The 20,241-nt window shown below is 35.6% G+C and overlaps 1 protein-coding gene across 3 annotated transcripts; it reads left to right on the top strand.

Annotated features, from left to right (window-relative positions):
- The first annotated feature begins 210 nt into the window (after positions 1 to 210).
- Positions 211 to 18,674, top strand: LOC139144847 (protein unc-119 homolog B-like). Of its 3 annotated transcripts, none has more exons than XM_070715648.1 (5): positions 211 to 542; positions 12,004 to 12,117; positions 13,604 to 13,715; positions 14,100 to 14,272; positions 15,418 to 18,674. In XM_070715648.1, the coding sequence occupies exons 1-5, from the start codon at positions 368 to 370 to the stop codon at positions 15,537 to 15,539; spliced, it is 696 nt and encodes a 231-aa protein (XP_070571749.1). In that variant the 5' UTR covers positions 211 to 367; the 3' UTR covers positions 15,540 to 18,674. The 3 variants fall into 3 exon arrangements, with proteins under 3 accessions (XP_070571749.1, XP_070571750.1, XP_070571751.1); XM_070715649.1 differs by having other exon boundaries at positions 231 to 542; positions 13,607 to 13,715; XM_070715650.1 differs by having other exon boundaries at positions 242 to 542; positions 14,100 to 14,294; positions 14,390 to 16,092.
- The last annotated feature ends 1,567 nt before the right edge of the window (positions 18,675 to 20,241 follow it).

Here is a 20,241-nt window from a genome sequence, read left to right as displayed (position 1 = left end):
AATATAATCCTTGTGAAAATTTACATTTCGAAACTTCAAGCTGTCATTCTCAAACAAAGAGTTCGAGAAGCGACACAAAAGAGCTCGCAAGTGCTTGAAAAATAATTTTATGATATCAGGAAGTCAATCAAGGGACGCGGACACCAGTCCTGTCGAGAAGTCAATGTTTATTTCGGATCGATATTCACACGTTTCGAAAGAGTTGAGGATACCAAGACGGTCTACCCATCATGCACTGCGATTGTTAGTGGCGTCCATATTGGCTGAACATTTTAGTGTGTAGCTGCGTGCGAGGCTGAAATTTCGGCCGGAAAATTCCTCCACATCTCCTCAAAAAAATTCTTCTTTACACAGACGTTGTTTAAAAATGAGTACGCAGTCGCCTGAGAAGAAAAGTGGTTCTGAAAAAAAGAAGGGAGGAGGATTTCTTGGAAGGAAAGCCAAAGCGAAGAAACAAACAGAAACTGTCACAGAAGAGGAGCTGCTCGAAAAAAAAGAAGTATCGCCCGAAGATGTTCTTAAATTAGTAAAATGCACAGAAAGTATGTAAATTGTCTTAAATATTATTTCATATTTTATTTAATTTTTTACTTTGTTACCTCTACGTACGTACATTTTCTAAGCCTAAAACAATATTGCCGAAGGTTTTGTTACTGTGCGTATGTGACGAGTTTTGCGGCCGGATATGTGAATTCCTCGTCGTACTGCATACCTTTTATTATCGGTGTTGTCTGGCGTTGGCATATTTGTTTGTGCTTTGAAAGTGTACTTCTCTGCCGAATCATCATGCCCAAATCCTCTTTAATTGGATGCGTTATATCAATGCAAGTCGCTGATCATGATTATAGTGAATTTTCCTGGTCATTATATAACGTGGCGGAGGGTGTTACTGAAGCTTCGGGTTATGGACAAAGGTCAGGTTCAAATAACCAAACAGTATGTGGGTTTTCTGTCAATAACCAGTGTTTTTGTGGTTATATGTTCCCTAGAAGTCGTGACTCATAAGCTTCCATTAGCCAACGCTGAAATGAGTATAGCAATATTCTATGATTATAATTCATATATTTCTATTTCAAGTCAACTCTAAAAATCGTCTCCAATTACTTAGGCCGATAGTCTTTTGTGTTTGGTATATTCTGCATAGTGCCTTTGATTTTTGTTCAATATTCATTAGTACATACACATAAAAGTACATTTCTAGACCTTGCCCAGGGCTTAAAGTGAAGTGCTTAACAGTTGGTATGGGAAACATAGTTATGAAAACATTCCTGTTACCATAGCAGCACTCAGTTTTCTAAGTATGAAGTAAAAACATGAATCAGTCACTATTAAATGATCACTCATTTGAGCATCCCTGAATTTTCTATAGTTGTGATCTGCACCAGGAATGAATGAGGTGTATAATATGAGCAAGAAGCATTTTCAGCATTGTCTTCATATATAAGCAGTCTTTCCTTAATTAGGTATAATTGTTACACTTCAGTGATAATCATGATAATTGCCACTATTATGGGAAATACAGATAGGTTGAGAGTGAGGATGTTATTTTGGTATTACAGTAATCACTCAGGTCTCAACTTCATTATCTTCAGCCCTTGAATGTTAATAATCATGTTTACAGGCTGAACAATGCTGCTGTTTTCGCCATTATTGAAATACCATTCATGTGCATCATGCATTTGAAGGTCTTTTCTTTTAGTATTGTTTTTTTTACTGTTATTGGAGGTTACAATTATTTCACTGTTTTGAAAAAGTGGTTTCAGTGAGTCATTGCCTATAAAATGGCAGAGGTCAGTATTGCTGGTAAATCTTAGCTAAGGCAAAAAGCTAACCAACTTTACATGTAGGTACACACACCAAAAACACGGCTATAGCACTTTCTTTAACTTGCAGTATGTTTATAGAGTATTTAAGTACGGCCATCTTAGTAAAATCTCATCACATACCAATAACAGTTAGCTTCACAGAAGAAACTGGTGCTGACTACATTAATTTTAAAATTTTGTCATATTTCTTTGGAAAAAATGCTTTGGATTCCATATTTGAAACTTCTGGACCAACTGTCAAGAGTGTAGTCTAAAAGGTTACCCAGTGTCACAGACATTAAAAGCTTTACTAAATGTACTAAATTCATGTATTAAATAGTTATTTTTTACTCGGCAAAAAAGTTATGAAAAATGACTTCCATTTTGCAATTTTCAAATAGAATGAATATATAGGTAATGTAAGCATAGCATTTTGTGTGCAGTTGTCCTCAGAAGAAAACGTTTGAAGAATGAAAATTTATTGAGACAAGTTCAAGGGAAGCATCAAACAGGAGGAGAAAAATCATGGGTAATTTTGTATCATAGCCATTTTCCAATTGATGTATTCATTCCCATACTGGTTTGACATTTACAAAAATTCATCCTCGATGTAAGAGCTGTGTCAGACTTCCAACTTACAAAATGAGTTTAAGAAAGTAGTTTAATTGAAGTGTATTTGCCAACGTTGTACTGACAGCACTATTTTTTACAGCTATACATAATTTTAATGCCACTATATTATAACTAGAGAAGTCTGTTATGTTGGTAAGCTCCCGGTAAGAGTCCAAAGTTTACGCTATATTTGCCAACATTGGTATTGATAGTGACAGCATAAAGTTTGGACAAGAGAAGTGACTTAAATGTAGGGGACTCAATCCCTGGGATCAAGTTTTTTTTCTTGTCTGTAATGGAGTAATAGCCTTTTGTTTTAATTGAAATTGTAATCTAGTAAGTAAATTTCTTGGCAAGACTATCTAATTCCTGACACAGACCTTTTTTATGTTGGTAAGCTCATAGTGTTGCCTCTAAGGTTTTGAGAGGGTACGCAACATGAGATACGCCTGATTGCCTCACAGCTAGGTCCGTCCATGTATATGCTAATTTATTGGGGTACGTCACAACGTGGCAACTGCACCGCCAACGGGCGCTAAATTTGAAACGGGGAAGTAAAATCTACGCTGAGATCGCACATTTCGCCCTGAGTTATCGTTTCGAAAACTAATACCGATTGAAATGAATGAGACTGAAGTTGCGCAAAACATGAAATTTCACTGCGAGAGCAGTCGGAGACACTGCGCAATTTGCGCGCAAATAAGCCTTAGCGGGAACACTGCTCACAGAACACTCTGACAGTGTTATCATCAAAGCAAACCGTGAAATCTGAATTTCATACATAACAGTTACAGATGTAGAAGACCAATGTGTAATTTTTGGTATTTGCAAACAGCTTATTCAATCATTTAGTACACCATAGGGTCAGCTTAAAGTGTAATTTAGTGCTCATCAGCACTACTACACTTTTTACAAAGAAAACTGTTTGTTTTACTGGATGAACACAGCAACAACGTCTCTTCAACTCATGCTGCTGTTTATAATGTAAATTGTATTTGTAACAATACATTTCAAGATATCAAAATTCAAAATGGTACTGTTCTCTCTTTCAAGTGACCGTTCTTTACATTTTACGTCGGCACATCTCAATATTTCTAGTGTGTTTGTAATCCCTATGGGTAAAACTGAACAGGCAAGCAATTGAACTGTCTTCATTATGTTTGTACAGTTAGTTGTTATTTTATTGCCTGTGTACATTTTGATAATGTGAAAAACAATGCGTGCCCTTGAATATCAGGTAAAGACATGAGCTGATGAAAGAACTACATGTTTTCATCAAGATGCCCTGGTTCCTCAGACATTTTAATTTTTGTCTGTTACATGTTATGTCTTTTCTATTCTGAAGGCCATCCATTGATTTATTGGATGCATTGTTGCATGTACAGTCTACACTTTTGATGGATAAGCTGTCTGTCGTAAGTCTCATGAAATGTATGTAAATTATTGTCAGCTCCTGAGTTCATAGCTTCCCTTGTATGAAAATTAGCATACAATACAGGAAATTATCAAGGTTTTGGATTGTTTTCGTCTTTTGCAGACATTGAATGAAATACAGTGCTTTTGTTAAGGATGGATACCTGATATATCCTTCTGGGTTTTCCCAGTCATTTTACTTGGATGTCCCTAATACCAATCCTGTAGAATATCAATGCAATCCTAGTACTAGAGGACAACAGAAATGGTACTACCGGTAGATTCCAGCACAAATTACCCATCTTCCTGTACCTTATCAAATCCGCTTGAAATACATGGGGTGTCTTTCTTTTCCGCGATTCGTAATCGTGCCAGACAGTATCACTTCCCCATGTGCTGAGTCAGTAAAAAGCAGTATTGAGCCAAATCTCTACAGGTTTTCACCTTCTTGGCATTGTATGTTATATCAGGTCTGGTCAGTGAAATTCATATTTACAGTATAAACTGTGTTCATGGGCCTTTAAATATTCAAGTTTTTGTTAAAGGGGAAGTTCACCAAGGATGATTTTTACATATGTGCTAGCTTTGTGGTCACTTACCCCGGAAAAGCTATTTTCGCCATTTATAACTTGCACGATTTTTACAAAAACCGATAGAAATAGTACAGGAAGTTGCCCATGTAATTTGAATCATGGGAAAAAAGCGCCAAGCTTGGAGCTTGCATCATGTGATATGGAAGGCACCATTTTCCCATGGGTATGGCATTGTCCACTCACCCATGCTTAACCAGGCTGTGCGTATTTATATAACGTTTGTTTATACTGAGTATCCTTGCATAAACGGTGAATCACTTATAATAAACTGTCCACTGTCAGATTTTGTGTTGCTGTTTACTACTGTATTACTGTGAGTGGACAATGTGGGGGCCATACCCATCCGAAGATGGTCCCTTCCATATCACATGATGCAAGCTCCAAGCTTGGGGCTCTTTTCCCATGATTCAAATTACATGGGCATTTTCCTGTACTATTTTTATCATTTTCGTAGAAAATCGGGCGAGTTATAAATGGTGAAAATAGCTTTTCTAGGGTAAATGACCACAAGAGCTACCACATATGTAAAAATCATCCTTGGTGAACTTCCCCTTTAATATGCAACATATGCTATGTTTCACTTGTTTTAAGCAACTTGACCTGACTGTGACATATGAACTTGGCAGGAGGATAGGGATTAAATAGGTCCATGGTCCCAATGTAGAGGATTTAAGTATTGAGTTGTATAGTGTATATTTATCAGTTCAGATTTGCAAGTAAACTACTGGTTATGCCAGTGTACGACTTACAACAAAATACCCGATATTCAAGCTTCCTACCATTGGTTTGCCAACCATTCAATATATATTCCCAAACTCAGCCAAATCAAACTTTGCAAATTTGGTACTTGGAACACCTTGTGATTTTCATAAGTAGCTGGTTTGCACTCCCTGGAGGCTGATTGGTTTGTTGATGTGAATGTCTACATGTATGCTACTGTGTTCCAGGTTTAGACTGTGTTCTGACCCCTGACCCTGGTTATACCATTGTGAAGTAGGAGGGTTGCTCAAAGAGAGTGACCAAAAAATACCCAGACATTGCTAAATTGTGTGCAACTCCATTTTCATTTATAATAGGGCTTTTTAGGTCTCTGTCACATGTTATGAATTTGGTCTCTTTTGCTACTGGTAGCCCCGTGTATGTCAAAAATAGTAAAGTCTGGGTTGTTGTATGTGCCAAGACTAATTTTACATAAAACTTCTTAGTTGCAAGTTAATATTTGTTTGCTGTTTTCCCAAAGGAGAGTCAAGCAGAATTACTCTGATATTTATGATAATTATTTTTGTCTCCAAAAAAGCGATCTGCCCTCTGGAAGGGGTATTTATAGTTACGTGTACAAATATATGTCAGTTACAAAACAAGTATTTACAATAGACATTAGACACTTGCACAGTGTTTGTTTACAGCAGAATGTGAGTCTGTCCAGTCTGTCTGATAATCAAAAAATCAATGATTCTATCATACATTTGCTGTAACATTTTGTTTTCTAACATCATTTTATAATGGGTCTGCTCCGGAATAGAAAGGATATGCAGTGTTCTGCAAAACTCGGTACACCATACCCAAGAGATCATGAGGTAGTGGTACACACAAATCATTGTGCACTAATGCATATTGAAATACACGTATTTAATACTATGCGTCTTTGTGTGCATAGTTTTGTTTTGTACTGCCCTCCTTTTGAACTCCAGTTTGGCTCATTGTACAAATCACATTTTGCATTCTCTCTGTCTTTCCTTTTCCACTCCAGGAACAGAATAATTGGCAGTCCCATGATGTGCCTATAACATTTGTATCTGTAAAAATTATGGGACTCTATGAAAGGGTGGCCGAGTGGTATGAGTGTTTGATGAAATGGAGGCAGCTGGAGAGAGCAATGATTTTTGTTCTTCTGCGGTACAATTGTGAAAATTCATACCCGCTATTTGAGCCAAGACTAAGACTCAAAATGTCTGCATCTCTAACATTGAACTGACATTAATCTGATTGTAACCTAATTACATAAAATTGACAAAGCTGAGCTCTGCAGGAGATAGCTTGACGAGACAAACTTATTTAGTTGGTAATGTCATGTTGACTGCAAAGCAGGTGAAATGTGGCTATAGGCATGATATATTGAGTCATATTTCTAAAATATATTCATAATTGCCCTGCAAATGCTATGTCAAGGCTACCAGGTTTCATTAGGTATATAGTTACAGGAAAACTAGGAAATGAATCGCTCGTTTTGCCCATTTGCTCTGAAGTCGTAAATGACAGCCCGTTTGATGTGAGGTAACAAAGCAGGAAAGATACTCCGTACAGATGTCTGCTGGAAGTTGGCAGTGAATTATACATGTGAATAATAATATGAGTTCTGTAATGTCCTCATTTGTACTCCTACTCATCTAAACTTCAAGAAAGAAACAGTTGCATTGAGCTGTTGATATTATCCGTAGTATGAAAGTGGCAGTGCAATTAAATGAAGTAGTTTAGAAATGGAATTCAGCGAGGAGGAAAGTTACGTGAAAGACACTTATGTTAAATATTAATATAAATACTATAATATGTGTACATTATATTGCTGAAAATGGTTTCATTTTAGTTTACTCATCAAGGTTTAGGAAATACAAAACTCCCTTATGTTACAATTCAAGAACAGTGTTTAGTGACTACAGATGCAAGTTTCGTCTTGGTTTGACAAAATCAAACATTGAAACATCTGTCTCTGAAAAATCTTATCACATTGTCAATACAGTTGTGATAAAAAAGTTGGTGTTGTAGGAAATCAAAACATGGACGTTTTCACTCCTGCAGTCACAGTTATCAAAAAAATATGCCAATAATTGAACAATTTTAGTGAAGATTTAAATATTATTTGCCAAGAACTCTATACTTAAAACCATTTAATCTTTTCTTTTTATGTTGCTCATTATGATAAAAATTTGAGGAGTGAATACAAATGCTTTAAATTTTCACAGATTTCAGCCAAATGGTCATTGCGATGGAGGGCAGAAAATGAAGTCTATTTTCTGTGATCACCTATATGTAGGTGTTCCTAAATGTGTGAAGGTTACTGTACAGACACATTCACTGGTCAATAATTCTTCATCAGAAAAGATGCTGTACTTGGCAAATGATAAGAACTTGATACAAATGACATAGCAACTACATGCAACAGTGAACAATATCACTTGACTGTTTGATGACACACTTGAGACAACATTGCAAGTGGAAGGAAGAAGTTTACCACAAGCCTACAGTGTATTGTTGTTGTCGCCCATTCACATGGGTACGCCATAAGTCTAAATATGAATCACAAATTATAAATTATTAGCAGTAAAACTGTTTATAGAAATATCAGTGGCTATAAATAACAAGTGCATGTTCAGAATTTTTCAAAATATAATAATTAAAATGTGATTTTTCTACTTTTATGTGCAAAGGGTATGTATTGATTTCTGTTTTGTCATGTATATAACTATGTCTGCAGATATAAGTAACAGTAAGCATATTTTGTGAGATCATCTCAGATGTGGTTTATTTTAGAGTAGATACTACTACATTGACTTGTAGTACCTATGTGGTGACCTAATTTGAGATACATACATACATGTGACATAAAGTTGTCTTTGTGGAATATTCTATTATAATAATGCAGGTATTTCTTTGTCAATACATGTAGTACATGACTTTTTCCTGTTTCAGTAAAGGGAGATACTGCCACCCTGGTAAATTTGACATTTATTACCTGGAAGACTCATGGACTCTAAAACTAGCGTGTTTGATATGTAACCTTGGATCTGTAAATACGTGTACATCTACCAGAACCTCTCTATTAATATTCCTATTTTCACCGTAAACTAAAATCCTGATCAATACCATTGTCTGTCTGATGGTAGAAAAATGGCATAATTTTCCAGTTCTGTATGAAAGAGAAACCATTAATATCATCATATGGGCGATTAGTTGATATTCCATAACTTTAAGTCTGAAAGGATAAAAATCTAGGTGAGTGGTCAGTAAATTCCAGATAAGCCATATTTATGCACATGTGAAGTGGTCTTGAGTGGGTCTGCCAGGCCAAAGTGCTACATGCAGATTGTTTTGTTGGAGGAAGTGCTTGGCTGAAATTGCATGGTTTGGCGAGGAGTCAAAAAATATTTCCATTGTTGTATATCAAAGGTCACACAAGACAATAAGCACAACCTTTGTATGGTCAGGATAAACGGAGAGGTGCTGGCGTATTCAGATGTGCATTTCTATATGGACAAGTGCGGAAACTTCATTTGTGCAGAGTGTTACATGTAAACCCACACATTCTAGTTACCTCAAAATTCTGTTGTTTGAATAAGCTATAGTATCCCAAAAATTTAATAAATATTATAACCATTTCCACTGAAGATTTGATTTCTTGAAATTTATTTTTGAAATTGTATTATCACCCAGTCATTTCAGCTATGAGTCTTAGGTATGCCAAGTATTCAGATATGAAACTATCATTTGTACTGACGTGTTTAAATGGCCTAGAAAAGGTACTAAGAGTTCAAATAGCTCTGAATACAACACTTAGGCCGAGATTGTGGTGAAATTTATAGTGCAAATCTATGTTAGTGAATCATGAAAATTCCACACCAGCCGTATTTTTTCAAACTGATATAATTAGGATAATTTGCAGTTAAAATGTTTGACCATAAACTTTAGGTCTATGATTTTACAGAGCAAATATGTAAGAACGAAAGCATCAGCTCCAAAATAGTTAATGTTTCCTCTTTCAGCCGAAATATATTATATCTAGGCCTATTTCAAAACCCTGGAAAAATCCTAATTGTTTTTTTCTAGGTTTGGGTATTTCATACAGTTTTCTGTTACCATAGTGATTGGCCACTTAAGTATCACCTCTGAGAATCAAATCGACGTGATTGCTAGTAAAAGTCTAGTAATATGATGTATTGATTTTCTGCCGATATGTACAACTGATCAAACTGATCATCTTACCGAACTGTAGCTATAACTGAAAGTGCAGTGTTCACCCAAATATATTTGTTTTTGTGCCGTTCATGTGATAAAACACTGTTAACACATTAAGCTACAAATTAAACATTCTGTATCACATTACCTGACTCTAGATCAGTTTATGCTCATTGAAAGTAAAACTTCCATAAAAGCAAATGGGTAATGAAACAAGTGATATTTAATCCCTTTGTGTATAACTTTATAACAATAATGTTTCTGTTGTCTGTCTCTCTCTTGGAATATTATCTATTTTTATTTCAATTTGATGTTAGCTGCAGAAATTCATAGGTCCACTGCAAATGATCATGATATTGCTATCAGTGTTCTGAGATAATCACTACAATTGATATTACTGTGTATGATGGCCTTCGCTTGCATTCAATGTGATTTCATAAGCTGTATTTGCCACATATGGCAGTATTTGCCACAAAAGCGCAATTTCAGCCTTTGATGATCCTTGTCATGTGAGACCATCTCTCGAAGGTCATTTCATTGTAATTTTCATGGTCAGAGCATAAATAGGTCATTACTCACAGTCCGTTGAAGCTTGTTCCTAACAAGTATTAGTATTTTTGGTGAAATGTTGCTGCTTATGAAACGTACATGGATCAGAAATTTATGACCGAAGGTAATTGTCTCGTCAATGATTACATTGGCTGTGTATGATTGCACAAATTAAATGAATTTTCTTATTTAAATGCCATCTTGGAAATGATATCATGTTGATATTTAATCACTATGGAAACAGACTTGTCAAATTGTAAAGTGATCTGTCAAATACAGTTGTCTTTATTAAACATAATGACAAACTCTAACGAATAACTTAACCCTTTGAGTGCTGTAATTTTTCCTATCAAAATTTTAGTGTAACATTTTACCAAATTTTATCAATTGTTTTTAATTGTTTTTGGACCAAATGCACATAACATTTCAATAATACAATTTTTGACCAAAATTTCCACAGAAAATGTGAAAAAAATTTCTAAATCTAAAAAAGTTGCTAGCCATGTTATATTCTGTAAAGGCAACAAACGTTGGCTTTGGCACTCAAAGGGTTGATTAATATGAATATCGGGTGTTTAGAAGTTATTCACTTCATCACGTTTGTTAATTGTGCATGTTTTATTTGTATAATCTATCAGTTTTCATATGAAATTACCTGTCACATTTTGTAAGAGTTATCTGAAGGGCACCATATAACAAATAAACAAAAACCAATGTCATTGTTAGATGTACATATATAATCTTTCTTTACCACTTTTTAAAGTCTCCTCATTGACTGGATAGGGTCCCTGTATTTATCTGTCTGAATAGGGTATATCAATTTTCATGATGTGATAGACTGCTGTCCTGCATACAGTGTATCTAGCTATGCTTGCAATTTATTGAACACAAGTCACGTATGCTTTTCAGGTGAAAATATTGTTAGCAGAATAATTCCTACAGTGATAGGATATTTAACTATTGCAAAAAGATATTAGAAGAGGTTAAAAAATGTATAATACAGCAGACTTCATGAGAACATCAGAAGAATAAGTGCAAAAGAGAATGTTTATGTCATCTCCTGTATTGAGAATTTAAAACATCACATCACGAGTGTTAGGACAGTGGGCTTTCACTGATGCAGCTAGTCAAAGCAAATGGAGGTTAATTATTCACCGAATGTCAGTATTTTATTAGCTTGTGGATACTGAATATTGTAATTATCTCAGCTTGAAAAGTATGAGTGATGAAAATTAATATTTTATGGGAAGAAATTAATGATTTTCATTAGAAGATATTGCTGACAGTTCATAAATACCTGACCACAAATGAAAAAATGAGAAACCAGTGTAATTTTATCGAATCTTTATGTCCAAAATTGCTGGAAATATGAATTCTGCGTGGTCTTCTTATATCTTCTTCTTATGCATCTGATATTTTTCCCGGTCTATACTGTGATCTTTGAAGTTACATTTTTGTTTTGGAAACCTTCACAGGAATAGTTTTATTGTGTTAAAGAGATATCAGATTGATGAGTAAAACTGTAATTTACACTTATGTAATGCAACATTGGAATATGTCATACAGGTTTTAACTGATATAATGTTCTTCTTTCTCTTGATTGCCTCTGTGACTGTGTGTGTATGTATACATATTTATATATACACAAGTATACTAAATATGTCCTCTTCAAAAGGTAAAGTTTTCATACAGATTGCTACAAATATGCCACAGAAAGTACAAAGACTGCTATTTTACAATTTTGCAGTTTCTTGTCAACATACACACACACTCACACACATATACATATTATATTTGAATTGTTTCAGTGTTCTCCCCAGAGCTTACCCTACTTTTTAATTTTGGTAAAACTCATAATTTAAACATAAGTGCATTGTTATGCAAATTTGCTACTATGCTACAAGAAATTCCTGGGCACAACACTGTCTTTATGATACTCTGCTTCGGCATTGAGCATTGTAATTTCCTAAAACAAAACTCTGCCAATATGACATCACTTTTTTACATGTCTAGCCAGTGTCACTTTTCATACCATTGCCATAGAAATTATTGTAATAAGTGTTTTTGTTCTTGCATTTCAGATTATCTGTGTGAACCAGACGCGAATGTCTTCAACATAGACTTTACAAGGTTCAAAATCCGAGACATGGACTCAGGCACAGTCTTGTTTGAAATAGCCAAACCTCCTCCATCAGGTGAGAATAACATCATCTGCTCACAGTTTATGTCCAGTCGAATACCGTTTGATGTGGATACTTAGAAACCTGAGTGAGGCCATGGAGAATTTGAAAGTCCATCACATTGGACTTTGTTCTTTGCTTGTGTTGTAATATCACTTCAGTGTCAGGCTTTGTAACTTCTCTTGTCTTTAGATATGAACTACCAGCTGTTGATTGTGTTGTGTCATGTTCATTAGTTTGCCAAACAGCAAATGACACAAACAATGAACACTTTGAGTGACCCTGTAATCTACCACAAATACTTCGAGGTGCTAGAGAGTCAAATCTCAGTCAGTTGTCTTTCCATCTGGTGGTAAATATTTGTCTGAAAAGTCTTGCGTCATCTAACCTATTTATCTATTCGACCTCCAAAGGTATTGATCAACAGAACTCCTGTGGAGCACGACTTCAAATAACAGTTTCACAAATATAGCGTGGTCTACATCACTGCATGCAATGAACATTTCTTATGATCTGTGTATCTGTAATGGTAAAAAAATAATGCTTTTGTCTTCAACATGCTTGTGTGGTACCCGTGTCTTCAAAATTGCCGTCAATATCATTAATCTGACAGAACCATGCTTGCCCACCAGATCTTCACTTCCCCTAAAACAATGCTGTTCTAGAATTCCTCTTGTGACAGTGCCTCCAACTACTGCCCCAGTCAGACTTGCCGTGTATATACAAGAGCAGAACAAAAAAATATTGTGAATCCTTATTATTGTTTATATTTATTATTTTGTACATGTAAAATATGGAACAATTAGAAAGGTAATCCCACAGTGTATTTGTGAATTAGTCCAACCATCACCACACAACCAGTCTTCCTTATCTTCTGTTCAGTAAAATCAGAATAGTTTCCCATTATCATCAAAGGTTTCACCCAGTTGTGATTTCTGTGACATTCAAATTCAGTGCCATTTATTTCATTTTACAGCATCTTCTATCGTTTTAAGCAATGCTCCAACCTCCCCACCCCTCTTCCTACTTCTGCCATCAAAACTGGTCCAACTATTGGGATATAAATTATAAATAGAAATTGCATATATGTAAACCTTAGTTTAGTCGATGAAATAAATTATTTACCCGTTCACCATAATGGTTTGGTCTGAACATGTTGTCATCAATAGTAGTGTGGACCTGTTTACAAGGAATTGGGGTTGAAGAGGTCAAAGACTAGTCATTGAAATATGGTAAATGTTATATTCCATGAGAGGGACCTTTCTGTAGCCATTAAATCTCACAAGTTTCAGAATAATTGTCAGTAGATAATGAATGTAGTATTTCTAAACCAAATCCATACTGAAACTACAGAAAGGTATTGATTGAGGTTATGGTCAACTAATAACAAGAACTTATGGAAGAGTGTAGTGATTGACACATTCATCTAAGATTGAGCGTGCTTTCAACTGAATTCAGTCAGCCAGTATTTACACAGTATTCTGTGGTTTTCTTCCTGCAGAAGATGATGACGATGTTGAACCAGATTCTGAGGAAATAGATCCAAACGCCGGTAGATTTGTAAGATACCAATTCACGCCTCAATTCTTGAAATTACAAAACGTTGGTGCGACGTGAGTATTCCAATTTTCAACCAACTATCTTGAAATGTCTGGGAGGCATGTGAGTGATGAAACCTCAAACCGGTTTATTTCTGCATGGCAAGTCAATCTATTCTTCTAGAAATGAATGATTTCTAGAAAAAAAATACCTTGCTTTAGGCTGTAAGTGGTTTAGAACATAAGATTTGTACCCCTGTATACACCTTGTGCCTACCACCCCCACATGGGCAGATGACTATATCTTTCATTCTCTGATTGATGCAATATTGTAATGACATCAGACATATGGTGGCTATTTTCTTAAGATAAATGCATTCTTGTCAGTGTAATTTAACATCACCAAATGACAACTCACGACTTCAGTTCTTATTCTCCCTTTTTTTCCCCCATGAACAGGGTTGAATTTACAGTAGGTGACAAGCCAGTGAATAATTTCCGAATGATTGAGAGACATTACTTCAGAGAAAAGCTGCTTAAGAGTTTTGATTTCAACTTTGGCTTCTGCATTCCAAACAGTAAGAACACATGTGAACATATATACGAATTTCCTGAACTCACAGCTGAAGAAAGTAAGTACAGTGTACTCCACTCGTTTAAGACTTCCTCTTTCACCACCATGGTTTGTCCCAAATCCATTGTTTTCTATGGTAAAGTTGGACCTGTATACAGGGAACTGGGGGTGAAAGGGTTATGACTTCCTCTTTTAAAGCTATGCTACCGAGAGTTTCATATTGATTGTGTGTGGTTTGACGAAGGAAAGTGGACATAGATGTACCAAGTCAAGATGAATTTTCATGGCACTGATTCTAAGGACAAAGAATGTAGAGAGTGGATTTTTAAACTGTTTGAAATTATTGAATCACTGCTGCTGCAAAAAATTGTGCCGCGGTGTTTACCTTTAACATAATATTAAGCCTACCTCAATCTGGCATGTGCGTGTCATTTACTAAGGTTTGGCAATACGTTGTCATACAGTTAATTTTCTACACAGAATTTTGTCGCTTTACTTACCTGGCATTTTCAGTTTAAATACAAAGTGAAAATTCATGTTTCATGTACACTTCACACATGTTGTAAAGAAGCAAAAACTTCACTGCAAATTCTAAATTTTGCTCTTCAGTGAAAGTTCATCCCTGTGAAAATAATGTATGATGCAGGACAGCAGTACAATTTCGGGACTATAGTATATTTGTCCTGAGGTGTGTTATTCTGCATTGGTAAACCAATGAGAATCTGTGCTGTATGACTTGGTAACACCAGTAACCATGGTGACAATTTGTTTATCAGCTTCTTGAGCCTCAAACAGTAAACCTTGCTCTCATATGAAATATTTTAAATATATTTTATATTTGTGTCTAGCTCTCACATGAAAGATTTTAAATATATTTTATATTTGTGTCTTAAATGGACTTCCGACAAAGTATGTATGATGTGTAAATGGGGAAATACTTCCCAAGACTGGGATATGTATATACAATTCTGAAATATTCCAGATATCCTGTCAGGTTTTTCACAAGAAAGAGTTATGCATTGTAGAGGGTGGAGTCTGTTCATTTAGTGGACAAGATACGAATCAACATTCAACCAAAATCTGGAAATGTCATGTACAGATAAAATCCTTCATGATGTAAAGCTAAAATAACAGGAACACAAACTTATGTTGATCAAATATTTTATTTAATATTTGCTCTTTTTTCTCATTTTCATGTTTCAGGTCAAGAAATGATTGACAATCCCTTTGAAACCAGGTCTGACAGCTATTACTTTGTGGACAACAAACTGATCATGCATAACAAGGCTGATTATGCGTACAACGGTGGGCAGGGAGCCATGTAATAAACACACCATCAGGGCTGACATTGATGATACCAGCTACACTTTGTACTTACTTTCCAACATTGAGAGTCCAACACTAGCCCCATCCTCATGAAAAATATTAATGAACTGTATCAGAGACAAAAAAAAACAAATTCCAGGTTTATATTTTCGGGCCCAAACTTTTTAATTCACAAACCATTAAATGTTACGCTTGTTTACCTTTTGCTATCAGTAACAATTAGACCTAATTTGGACTTAAGTTGATCAATGTATGTCAGTCTGGAACCACGTCAAATTGTTTTGCCCGTTGATAATATTCTGAGCAGTTTCAATTTTGTATGTGAAACTTCAAGTAGTGGCACATATATGTTCTTTCCCGTCCATGCCGCTCAATAGTTTGGAAAGTAAAAATCGTTATAAATATCTGGAACTTTGAATTTCCACAACAAGTATAAATTGTAAAAATTTAGCTCTGTAATGGATGTGAAATAATTGTTTGCTCTTTGTTACAATTCTTAAAAAAATATCTAGTCTCATATTTTTGAAATTTAATTGCTGTATTGTATATCTTAAAAATTGAAAATCTGTCATCCATGTTCTGTGGGTTTTCCCTAAAGCTCTTTTTAGTCTTTCCGTATGTCAATTAAAACTGGATTTAGCATGTGAACCTTGACCTCAAGGTGACCTATGATGTCATTTAGGGATTAACCTCTGAGCAGGGTTCAAAGGGCAAAGAGCATGCATGTCTGATCAGACAGCTTACAGCTTGATAAACAAAATTTCGAGTTGCACAGTTGTTTGAAGTAAAGGGGACACATAATGATAACTTTTACATGTCCGGCAGTGAATACAGTCCACTTTTACAGTTACCTTGACACATGCAAAATTAGTAAAATCAGCAAAATATGCTACATGATTTCATAATTGACAATGGCAGGGTTGGTTGGTTTGTGGCTTTTTAACTCCACGTGGCAGAGAGCATGGTGACTTTGACAGAGACAGTGGGGGACATTTTCCTGACAAGGCAGATTTGTGTAGCACAGTCTACACATGGAAAAATCAGCGACGAGATGTGTAAATTTCATTGGGATCTGAAATGATGTTTTTAGTAGCTGTTGTACCGGGGAAAATGGACTGAAAAAACATGAAAACAATAGTTTACTGTAAATTCATGCATTACTATCTAGTGATATGGATTACACCTAAATTATCCCATGTAAAATTAATTTAGTTTTGAAGCCACTATCTTACAGCATATACAAAGAGAAATCTCAGACATAGTTTGCTGTAAGTACAACCAACTGCAAGCGTCATGGGACATCTTGCTAAGATCCAGAGTATTTCTGTAATCTGTTCACAGATGGTACAGACGCAGTCTAGGTTCTGACTTCAAAAAGTGATTGCACCATTGTGTTTTCTCTCACTGTAATTTGCTAAGTTCATTCATGGTCTGGTGAGAGATAGTCCAGAAGGGCTCTTTACATCAAGTATTTACTGAATCAGGTTGAATGTATAACTAGATCAACTCCTGTCCTCGGCAGGTTTCCAACTCTTGACAATTTCACATCTCAAGTTGAAACATCATTAACTAACAGGCCAAATTACACTTTATTTTGCTATTTTCAAATGAAGGAGTACATTTACATCTTTTGTTTTTGCGTGATCATTGTTCAAAAATGTTGCCTTTTCTTCCTGTTTAATTTGTTGTTAACATTACATGATGTCTTTATTGTAGCCAAAGTGATCAGTTTTCTGCCTAAAAGTAATAAGAATTAAATTTCAGAAGTATGAAAGCACTATTATGGAGACCAAAATGGCACTGGGGCAACGTAACTGACCAACCTGAGTGTAGGAGACAAGAGTTAGATCATTTCAAACTAAGCCAAGAAATTAATCTGTGTCAAATAGTCACTTTAATACACCTGATTTGAATACAATTTACTGAAAATTCTGGCAGACAAGATTTAATTTTCTCAAACAAGGCACCATTTTTTCCGTCTATGTATTGTTGCACAATTTTGTCAAGGTAAAAACAACTAATTCAATGAAGCGCGTCCAGCACACTGTTTTACAGACACTTTGTTGTGTCACACCTGCTGATAAGAATTCAGTTCATACTGCACTGTCCAAGTTTTAGATCCACCTCCTGTGGAAAAAACACACATTTTTAGCAATCACAGCACCACAGCTATCCAAGCCCTTTCACCCCTGATTTCACATTGAAATTCCTGACATCACCATCCAAATAACTGGTTCTCATCAAAAAGTTGTGATGGGAGGGTGTGTTAAGGTATCAGCCTGTTGTTATGCTAGCCCCGCACCTGACAAACAAAGTCTCATTGCATTTTTTGATATGTCAGTACTTCTCAGTGGTATCTGTGAACAGAAAGTCAAGGTCAGGTCATCTTGACTCAGATATTTGTATATATCTTTCACATTCATTAAAAGAAAAGAAATTAGAGCTTAGGTTTTTCCCTTTTCTAAGTGACCAAAGACCGAGTAACACAAGTTTTATCTCCCAAGTCTATTTGTTTTGCTATGTGTGTGGTCTGGGAAATGGTACTGATAATTTACAGAAAAACACAAAAATACCTTGTAATTTACAATGTGGATTCATAAGACTTCACAAAGACGAGGCAGTGGTCTGTTCACAGTTAAGTATTAGTGTGATATGTGTATACTCTTGAAGCAAGCTCCGACAGAGAGGAAAAAGCAAGGAAAATCTGTCCATGCTTTTTGAGACACTGTCGTAAAGTCTGTATTTTTCAAACCCAGACAGCTCTGCTTTCTGTTTTTAAGTAAGGGTAACAATTATAGTAAGAGAGATTTGATGTAAATTTCACGAGCATGTAATTTGAAGTTTTGCCAGCACACCGACCAAATAGTAAGACGCATCTTCAAAAGATTTGCTCGCCCACACATCAATATACCATACACATTTAACTAAGCTTGAAGCATAAAGGATATTTTGTACCTCCACACCACTTTATTGCTACTTTCTGGCATATCAAACATATTTTCTCAAGTAGCGTTTTCATCAATTGTGTGTTATTGTTATAATTGTACATAGCTGTTTTGTAATGTGTTCATAATCCAATAACTCTTAGATACCCATAAGTGCTTGCAATAAAGTAGATCTCTGGTTTGCCAGGATTAGCTGCGTTTTTGTCGTCTGTTTTTGTCAAATCCCTTCCCAAACCAGCAAAATGCATCATACTTTTATTTGTATGTAGAAATCTGGGATTTCATGTTTCATGACTTGATGTAAATGAAAGTGCAAATTTTATGAGGAGATCACAAGCAAAGTAGATCAGTCCTCAATGCTCATTGCATGATTTAGATTGACATTGTCACATACAAAATTGCACCAATAAGATTTCTTGGATATAAGGTCATGCAGAGGTCATTTGAATGGCTTGTGTTACTGCAATCATTCCAGTACCTTTAGATTGACTACAAGTTGTTTTGACTGACACCATCTTTCAGCCATCGTCATGATTCAGCTAGTATCATAATGTTTCACAAGGATGGCTGTATGTAGCACTCTGGCTAAAATAAAGACCTTGTGATACCCATATTCCCATTGTTTGAGCATGAGGTCTGTTTAGCTAATGCTTCCTTTGGACCATTGAAAATGGGGTAGACCAAATTCTTGAAATGTAACTTTACAAAGACGGTCAGTGGACCTTCATTGCAAGTTATTGTCCATGTCCATGGATATAGCTACTAAAACATCTGAAAATTGAGTAGAAAATCTGCTCAGTGGAGGTTTTAAGTTGACTGAAGCTGGAGACTTTGGACCTTCTGACAAAGATACCAAGGGTCTTAGTGTCTTAACAAGAATAGCATAGCCTTTACATGTGTATGATAGCATATAAAGTGAAAGATTTCACGAAGTCTCCTCACTTGATTATCAAGATCAAAAACGGTAGTTTGTAATTAACAAAAACTGATTTAAATCAATTTGGTTATTCAGTCACACCTATGTTTTGATTATGGGTACATAGCCATGTAAGTCTGATAAGCATGCAAAATGCATTGAAAATGATTGATAGTCATAAAGTACAGTTGCATATACTGAGGCTGAGCTAGACAAAATGATTTAAAACAACTATCTCTGGTCATGTTCAGAGCAATGACAAAGCTGTTACATGAGCAGGGAATGGACCGTTGAAATAGTACCTGGAGCATCAAGAATGAGCAGTTTGTTCATTGTTTAGTAGATGCTGTACATTGCTGTTTAAGAGCCTGTGGTTATGATCACAATGCACTAGTGTACAGAAAAGCAAACTTTGCAGAGACAGAAAGAACTGTTCACCTATCACCAAAGGAATTTCATAGCTATATAAATATTAATTGTCAAGTACAAACAAATTTTAAACCGTGCACTGACAACTTGTTACTGAAACTGAAATATTAGTCACATGAGGGCGCTCTCCATCTACGCCCAAACGATCATCCTTGCACAATAATCTGTCCAGTTTATTACACCACCAGTGTAACGCATTGTCAAGTTATTTCCATTACAATCATTTACAGAATTGTTCTTTTCAAATTGAGGTTTCCAATGGTTATTAATGCACTGAAGAAACTGCTATGGGGTTTATACTTCAATCTGTACCAGTTTTTTAAAACCTGAGATCCCTAAAGCTACCTGTATACTCTCCCTCAACTTGGACTTTCACGCTCCCTTCCACCTGTAAAATCATTTCTAAGCAAA

This window comes from Ptychodera flava, chromosome 12 (assembly GCF_041260155.1).
Source record: "Ptychodera flava strain L36383 chromosome 12, AS_Pfla_20210202, whole genome shotgun sequence".
Lineage (NCBI taxonomy): Eukaryota > Metazoa > Hemichordata > Enteropneusta > Ptychoderidae > Ptychodera > Ptychodera flava.
The sequence above is the reverse complement of the archived record's forward strand: the minus strand, read 5'-3'. Positions and strand labels throughout refer to the sequence as shown.